Source organism: Protopterus annectens, chromosome 8.part0, assembly GCF_019279795.1.
Source record: "Protopterus annectens isolate FY-2018-M chromosome 8.part0, PAN1.0, whole genome shotgun sequence".
In the NCBI taxonomy this organism is placed as follows: domain Eukaryota; kingdom Metazoa; phylum Chordata; order Ceratodontiformes; family Protopteridae; genus Protopterus; species Protopterus annectens.
In genome coordinates, this window is record NC_056741.1 from 1342717119 (window position 1) to 1342726708 (window position 9590).

At 38.1% G+C, this 9590-nt stretch overlaps 1 protein-coding gene across 2 annotated transcripts in view; it reads left to right on the top strand.

The window, feature by feature from the left end:
• Nucleotides 1-9064, top strand: part of CD3E (CD3e molecule) — a 144092-nt gene extending 135028 nt beyond the window's left edge. For both annotated transcript variants that reach the window (XM_044080888.1, XM_044080889.1), the window contains exons 6-7: nucleotides 1343-1401; nucleotides 4260-9064. In XM_044080888.1, coding sequence (XP_043936823.1) covers nucleotides 1343-1401; nucleotides 4260-4328 — 128 coding nt within the window. In that variant the 3' untranslated portion in view covers nucleotides 4329-9064. The remainder of the gene's footprint in view (nucleotides 1-1342; nucleotides 1402-4259) is intronic.
• The last annotated feature ends 526 nt before the right edge of the window (nucleotides 9065-9590 follow it).

Genomic DNA, 9590 nt, shown 5'->3' on the forward strand with positions numbered 1-9590 from the left:
GTGTCCAGGAGACTCCCCAATCTGTGGATTAGACTCCCTCTCCATGTCAAGCAGAGTAACTCATTATCCCTCTACAAGTGCAACCTGGATAACTGGATGGGAAACAGAAAATACACCCCTGGGATTCAACCTGTTTCCCTGCTGGACAGAGGCTTTGGGTGCTGACTTGTCTAAACATGGGCCAAACACTTGGCTAGGCTTATAAGGGCCTCAGGGTCAATAGCCTAGTAACTTCCTATGATCCTATGATAAAATAATTATTCAATATGTTATTCAATATGTCTTTATGAATCACAATGTCTAAAAAATCACCTTTAGGTAAATTATTATGAACACTAATTCTAAAATAAAACAATAGAATAACTTAATGAATCACAGAACAAATTTGTTTTCACCTGACAGAATAAAAAATATCTTCAAAAAATGAAAAAAGCTTTATAAAACAGTTGATGTTTGTAAACCAACAATTTTTCCCAGCATACCATTATTATATTGGCATAAGTAGTAGCCAATAGCTAAAGGAATGATTTGTAAATGCTTTTATTGCTCATGTTTATTATTTGTATTCATGTCACATAATAGCACTTGTAACTTATATCAGGCTCATAGTTCATGAATTAAACCACTTTGTTGAAATCTCAATACTCTTAAGAAAAGGAAACACTTACGCCTGGTTCTGTTTTATTTATTTGTGTAGTTTATTTAACAACTCCATTTAAATCTTTCAAGTGCATTTATATTACATTTGAATACTAGCTTTCAAAAAAGTAACAAAGTGCTTTTATTCAGACTTAGAATTGTAGTTCCAGACCATATTTTCTAGCTGAAGTGGTAGACTTGTCAAATGTGACAGATAACACACATTCACCAACCGCACACACACACACACACACACACACACACACACACACACACACACACACACACACACACACACACACACACACACACGCACGCACGCACGCACACACACACACACACACACACACACACACATTTTGATGTAGACTGCATTTAGTACCTATTTGTAAAACTTTTTTGTACCCCTGTATCTAGAATCAGTGACCTGCTTATTATTCTGTTTTCTTACGGGTAAGTGTCTTTGCATATATAATATTACAGATGATGTGTCAAATACCAGAAGGAAATAAGGAGAAAGCAAAAAAAAAAACTTCAGAAACAAGCTTTAGGCAGAAATAGAAGTATTTATATCATTAACGGGAAGGAATAAAGTACTTTGTAATGAATGACAGAAACTTTCACTGGAGTTTTTTTTGATTAATAGCACTGTTTACAGGTATTTTGATTTGTATAATAAATGTTATTTTTTTGGAATTTACAGCGTACAATGGTGGTATGGATCAGCATCGCCCTCCACCTGTTCCCAATCCAGATTATGCGGTAAGAATTTTTTTTTCTCTATTTATTCTATTTTGTGTACCATTAAGACTGTAATTCATGTTGCATACTTTAATTTGAAGTCTCTGATCTTTGAATACCAGAGTAATGTTCCAGTTTCCCATTTCTGTATATTATATAGTATGACTGGGCTATAACCAATGAATTTAGGGAAAGCCAGTTTTTCTGTTTTCTTCCTATACTGCTCTTTGTTAGTCCTATTTGGTATTCTTGATTAGTGGGGGGGGTCATGTCAGTGCACCTTGCTACAACACCTGTAGTCTCCACTACACCTGTAGCCATTGAAACGATGAGCTATGGGTATTTTCATACCACAAACGTTTAGGACATTCTCATAAACATACTTAACTATGGGTCATTTGAATTACTTCAAAGACTTAGGAGGCAGTTTTAAATCACAAGCAGGTGGTTTGAGTTAGCCAGCAAACAGGGCACAACTCCTCCAAATATTATTCCTGAGCAGAGCACACAACCATGGCAAAAGCCACTGTCACTCTCCACTCCATGGTAGCATCATATGCCAAAGATGCAGTAAGTAATCCCAGATCATAGTCAAGCATCAACACACCAAAAAGTGTGCAATTTTAAATCAGAGTCATCATGGATCAGATCACATCAGCTCACCATCTAGAAAGTTATTGCAATATTACACTCATCTACATAAATACTGCATATATAGGTAGTCTTACATCACCTCCAAGTTTCTGGAATAAATTTACATCAACCCCCCAACTAAAGAAGCAGCATCAACACCACACCAAGTGACATGATGTTCACCTATATCAACATCAAAGCTATGGTCACAAGGTTATGTTGCATGCAGGTAGCATTAAATCAGCCAACAATGATGACAAAAAGGAGAAACATCTTTCCTTTGCTGTGCTGACTTAATTTTTTTATTGAAATCAAACCTGTGAATGCTTTTGTTCTTGCGGTAAAGAGCTTCTTCAGACTGATTACAGATTAGAATACAAGTGCATCAAACATAACTACCAATACTAAAGGAATAATCTAATGCCACACTCTGCCACCTAGTTTTCATGTACATTAACACCTCCAACTAATACTGTGACGTGCAATCACACTCCATAATCTTGATAAAGATTATATACACATATATAAAATCACTGTCCTGGCTAAAGTTGTAATCCCACAAAACTGTCTTCCACTTGGACTCATCTGCATTAACACCCCAAGTAAGGGCGCAGTCACATCATAGCTAGCCACCTAATGTTAATCTATAACATTGTCAAAACTAATGGTGAAATTCCATATCTCAGCAAGTTACCTGGTGCTTACCGACACTAATATTCCCAGTAGAGAAGTGCAATTTTGTATTACATCAGCCTCCTGGAGCCAGCCTATACCTTCACCAACATCCAAACTAGGGGTGCATCACAGCTGCAATTTGGGATTATCCTATATCAACAGGCCAGTTAAGACTTTAGTTTCACACCAAAATCTACAACATCCACCACAGGGGTGCTGTCTTACATTGCACCTAGCGATATAGATTGAGCCTACATCACCACCCAAAGTAAATATGCATCTTATGTCACAATCATTCTCCAGGGGTTCATCTACATAAACATACCAAGAAGGGGTGCATTTTCACATCACAGTCAGCCATCCACAGTCACCCTCTATCAAGACCTCAACTTAAAATACGTATCATGCCACAGACAGATTCCTGGGTCTCATCTACATAAACACCCCAAGAAAGGGCAGAGCTTCACAACACAGCCATCCATCTAGGATCATGCTACATCAGCACCCCAACTATGGGTGCAGTCGCATGTAATAGTCTATAATTTCGACTCCCCTGAATCAGCATACTGACAGAGGATATAGTTCCATATCAAAGCCATATAAGTAAGCTTGTATGAATCCCATATTACAGTCAGCTACCTAGGGCTCATGTACCCCACCAACCTAGTTAATGGCTGAATCTCACATCATACCCAGGAACCAAAGATACATCTATACATCCAACTAAAAGTACTTTTTCACATTCCACTCAGCTTGCTGAATCAACACCCCAAGAATGGATGTAGACCCAGAACACAGCCAATCACTTGAGAGTGTGATAACATCAGTGTCGCATCAATGAGCGCAGTTCCAGAACACAAAAAGTCACCTGAGAATGTTTTAACATCGGTGCCCTAAAACATGACCAATTACCTGATAATGACATCAGTGTCACAGCTAGAGATGCAAAGGTGCATTATAGGAGTCATATAAAGCCATCTTATATGAGCATCTTAAGAGTCTAGTAGCTGATATCCTACATTAGTACCCCAACTAAAGTACAGTCCCTCATTATATCCAGTTGAGGAAAGGCTTTATGAACATTCTGACTAATAAAAAGCATCATTGCTGGAAACATGAAGGACCCCAGTTCCCTCCAGTCTCTGTTAACTAGGGTGCCCTGCATGCTGCACCTGGTTATAATACTCATTTGTGTTTGTTCAGTATTTGCACCAGTTTGGGGTAATAGCTGAAGTAGCACCAAATGGGTTGCAGAGCAAGAAGTCATTCAGGCAAAGTAACACAGGTCAAGTAATAATAACGTCACAGGGACACATAAAAAGGAGCAGTATTCCAGAATTAGAGTATAATCTTTCATCATAAACAATTATTTTACATTAGCTCACATTAGCAACCTAGAAACATGATACTATTACAAAAAAACAAGTGTGGTAAATAGCTGCCTTATCTACTGCCCTGCCACTCTGTCTCATTGCCAGACTTTTAAATTCATCCCCGTACTGGAAACAACTGGTCATTCTGGTTATGTACTACAGGCAAACCACCTAAGTAATTTTTTTTTCTCTCAACAGGCACTCAGCAAGCCTAAACGAGAAGTTTATAGTTCCCTCAACCCCCAAAAGAAGTTTGCTCCAGCCTGATCATTCCATTCCAGTGAAGCCCTGAAGAAGAGAATATGATGAACATTTTCTTGTACTTTACAGATTCTTGCAAAACTGCCTGTTTCCGAACTGTAATCATTGCAATGTGCTGATCAGAGATACTTAGTAACAATGTAACAGATGCCAGTTTGAAAACTGCTGTGATATCTAAAGAAAGTGCATGGTGAAATCTCTTTGTAAACTAAGATGATATAATGTAAGATAGCATATAATAAATTTTCAGACATACAAAAGCAAGTATCTGTATAAACATGATGCATGTCAATTTAAAAAAAATTCTTTGTAAAAAAATATATATTTCTACATAGCACGTCTCACCGCAGACCTTTTAATATACTCTGCACTGCTTACTGTTTACTCATGGATAAGATATACCTCTGTTTTTTCTATAGTCCATCACAATTTTCCTTACCCTGATATCACAGTTATGATGTGTATACTTGACACATATTTTAGAAAGGGATTTCTGGAGTGGATCTGGCCAATGAGACAACCTTTCAACATGTATTCCACTCAGAAATAAAAGCTCCCAAAATCACTATCTACAGGAAGAAAGTCTCCTGACTCCACTCTGTAATCCTTTCTCTAGGGTAATGGTTTGAAATTGTAAGACGCACAACTGCAGGCCTCAGAAATATGAGGCTAATTGTGCAAAAAAAGAACGTATGGATGCTAAGTCTTAGATTATTCTCAGAAAGAGGTACCTTGGTGCTCCCCTTACTCCAATGCACAAAAATCTGAAGAGTCAGTAGATATACAAAGCAGGGGAGATGCAACACTCTGCATTGGGCAATGTAGGGGACTTGTCTTCCTCTAAAAACATTTTAAAAGGAGTACAGTTAATTTTGACATTAACTCTTATACTTGAGATTCACTGCTTACTTTTCATAATTGTGGGACTTGCAGTTACTGATCTCACAATTACTCTAGGGAGCCTTATCCTAGGGTACATGATACTTCTCACAGCCTGAACATTTAGGTTTGACTCATAATCAGCAAAATTGCCTTCCAAGTCAATGGAAAGATAAACAAACATGATAAACAGAAAGGCTTATTACATCATAATTCCCATCCAGAACTTTGAGCTTGGCAACCGAATATAATTTTCAAAGTCCCCAAGTGAACTTGCACTAATAGGAGGGGAAACATGTGGTCAAAACCAAGTGTTTATTCTAAAAGTCCTTCTCTATGATCTTTGGATTTTGTCTGTGGTTAATACACATGTCAGAGCCATCTCAGTCTGAGATAACTTCTGAGTGCGTCCAATGAGTGTGGGGATTCATGAGCATTACAGAAGGCATCCCGGAGAAAAGTGAAAAACAGGTGTCAGGTAATTCAAGACAAGATAGGCTCTGTGAAGTAAGCCCTTACTGGGATTCAGATGACCAGTTTAGTAACCTGTATGTCAGCAAAGGTGGGAGAGAGTGGATGCCAGCAAATCACCTGTCATGGGGAAAAGGAAGCAGTTTATTTCATCTGATTCTATTAGGAGGTGATCTGTGAGCCAGAGATGATATGGTCAGCTAATTTCTTGCATAACATCCATTTAGTTGCTGCTCTCCCTTTCTGAACCAGAACAAAGTAACAAATAACTGATATGTTCTGCAAATTGACATTACCCTGATTAGGTGCAGCCAGCTATTTATGAACATGTTAAGGTGCAAAGCAGCTGTTCTCCACCCCTCCCCATATACACATTATGGCTTTTCACTGCCTTTCTGGAATAAAGGCCAGAAACTGATCACCTGGTTCAGGGAGTTCTGACATTCCCTTTTATTAACAACCAAGTTTCATCTTCAGGTGATCTAGCTTCCTGTAAAAGGCTTAATAAGGCTCCTTGTTCATCAAGTTGCAAAGTACTGGAAATATTCTATGCAAAATTATTGCCACTGGAAACTAGGTCTTTCAGAATGCAGGCTTCAGCTCTGTCAAGGATTTGGAATTGAAGAGTAGAGATGTCATTTATACAACCATAAAAATAAAATCCTATAGCAAGAAATGGTTCATTATAGGAAGGCAGATGTGGAAGAGTCCCTGCAAAAATAATTTTATCTCCCTGTGTATTACATTACACGCTCACCCTTCAACAAGAGAAAGGCTGAAAAGGTGGAAGAAGGAATTGGTAATGAATATCAGGGTATTAACAGGCATAAAATGTCAAGTTTTCTTAGGCTCATAGGAGATCATAGGAGATTACTAGGCTATCGACCCAGAGGTCATTTTAAGTCTAGCCATTTCAACCCAATGTAATACCGTAGAAGTACTAGTCAATACCCACTATTGCATTTAGTAGTGATTGCCCATGTCCAGGAGGGTTGTAAGCACTAGCCTGGTAAGAAGTTACAGTGCCCCATCCACTCATCCAGGTTCCTTTTGAACAGTGTCAATGAGGTCCTCTGTTTCACGTGAATTGGTAGTCTGTTCCAAAGATGTGGCAGTCTCTGGGAGATAAATCTGTCCTTCCAGCATGCCCTATTTAACTCGTAGACCATATTTAAGTCTCTGGAATGGGTAGCCCTAGACCCATTTCATTTATGGATATGCAGTAAGTTCATTAGGTTTGGAACTTCGGTTGCTCTGTAGGACAGGCATAAATCTCCCCTAAAAAGTCTATACAATACGGAGTATAGTGACTGGGACTTTAATCGGTCTGTGGAGGCCCTTGATCTTCTTTGTTAGAAACCTCTAAGGTCTCTCTAATTGCTGCAGGTGCTTAGTACAGTACATACTGAATGGCACAGTATACTCAATTATGAGCCAGATAAGTGCAAAGTATAGGGGGTTATAACTTGTTTTGCTTTCGAGTTGATGCCTTTACTAATAAAGTGAGCTATGTGGAGAGCTTTCCTTACAACAGTAGACATGTGGTGGTCGAAGTTAAGGTCGTGGTCAACCTATGATCCCAGGTCCCTTACCACTTCATGAGTACTTAGGGTATTGTTGTAGATTTGATAGTGGGAACGGACATTGTTTGTGCTGAAGGGAATGATGATGCATTTCTTTGCATTCAGTTTGAGGCTGTGACTAGTACACCAGCCTTTGGTCTGTGTGAGACCCTTCTGGAGTATACTGACATCATTTTTTGTGGATTCATGTCAAAACAAAGAGTCACAAAAACAAAATCACAAACACTGAGGTAAAAAACACAAAAGCCACAGAATAGAAAATGAACAAAAATGAAACCAGCAACCATACAAAAATAAAATCAACTAAAAGAAAAACTAGTCCATAACTCCTTTGTATTGTGGACAATCTCAACAAAACCTGGGTTCCCCTAAGGTGAAAGTATTAAAGACAAACTCTTAATATCCCGAGCAATCTGAGACTGAGAGAGTTGTGGCTCCTCAGTATTTCTGAACGTGAAGGCTCTAAATGGTCATCATAATGACTATTTGTGACAGCTTGCCCCCACACTCTTCCTAAATATACAAACTTCATACATGCACAGGTGTGGTCAAAGGGTAAGCACCCTGAACAAGTGAGAGAAGTGTCGCAATGCGGTAATCGTATAAAAGATGCACTGAAACACCATCATCCATCAGTTCATTGACACACTCTCATACCGGGATAAATCTTCTAACACACGACTCTGCTCTACATCCTCTGGTAATACATCTTTAATTCCATCTCATTATTATTAACACAAAATCAAATAACAGTCCTGACAACAATGAGTTTCACTTAAACAGCAATTTGTTAATTTGTCATCAATATTACAGGCCACAATGTTAAAGACTCAGCAGAATAAAATGTCCTCATATTTTTAGCGTTCTGTTTAACCTTAGAGTAACATGAATATTATGAACATGTCTTCAAAGCTTTCTTCTCTGGAGAGCATGGCTTTTGTTGAGATTGTCCACCTGATAAGGAGAGTTACTGGATTAGCTTTTGTGATCATGTCCATCTCATAAAATGTTTGAATAAATATCTGAGTCAAAAGTTTACAGAAACCTGAGCTAGCCTCCTTTAAAGATATTGTATGTAATATGGCATATTCTAGGTCGGGAGTCTTTCAATACTGATCTCTCAGTGTATTTACTTTAAATCAAATGTACTTATAAATTTAGTGTAGCTAAAAAACATATCTTTCAAGATGTATTCTCTCTGCTGGCAAAAATATCTCAAATAAAGCATCTGCAGGAGCAGAATCACTTTCTTAATGAGCAGCATACATCTTGAGAGATGTTCCTGTTAGATCCACTCTGAAAGACCCACTGATTTAAAATAAAACATCCAGTGAAAGGCTTTATTTTTCACAAGTTACCTACAGTTTTGTCAGCATGCTGAAATGACTGGCTCTTTACATAATATAAATTGATGCTTCATGCTAGTAACTTTATGGTAGGTGCAACATTTCTAAAACTAGCCCTGCTATCATATCTTTTAAGAACAGAGCTCGGCCACAGCACTCTGATGCATTATGGAAACTAAGTAATACTTTAACAAGGTGTTAGAATAAACTAAACCCCAAAGTCTGCATCAAGATACAGATAAGCCATTTAGGCTTTTTTTCTGATTAGGTCATACTTTTATAGCTTGTCTTTTAATTCAAAAATGGGACAAATGTCAAATAATTCATCAGATGTATTGCTTTTTCTTTGACAATACAAAACTAATATATTAGTGGGCACATTTTATGTTGAGTATTCAGTCTTTTTATGTTTATTTCTTGATGGTCTATATGAATAAAAAGGCACAGATGTATTTACAAGTTATTTTTTGTTGTCTTGATTTCTTAGTATTTTAAGCTCACTTATACAGACTATAAACAAAGCTTTCTTTTCAAGATATGAAGGTTACACAAGGGAAATACTAACACTAGAATGGCTCAGATAACAGCCATCTGCAGTGACACTGCATAGTTTCAACTCAGTGTATAGAACTATATGTGATACTAACTTTGTGTGTGTGTGTGTGTGTGTGTGTGTGTGTGTGTGTGTGTGTGTGTGTGTGTGTGTGTGTGTGTGTGTGTGTGTGTGTGTGTGTGTGTGTGTGTGTGTGTGTGTGTGTGTGTGTGTGTGTGTGTGTGTGTGTGTGTGTGTGTGTGTGTGTGTGTGTGTGTGTGTGTGTGTGTGTGTGTGTGTGTGTGTGTGTGTGTGTGTGTGTGTGTGTGTGTGTGTGTCTGTATTACTATACCACACATTTGTTAGCTGACAGGATATGTCTCTTAAAAAAACTAAACACCTATCTGTCCAGTGGCTTTTATTTACCCAGTAGTACAGTGATGCCAGCACAGTAAGA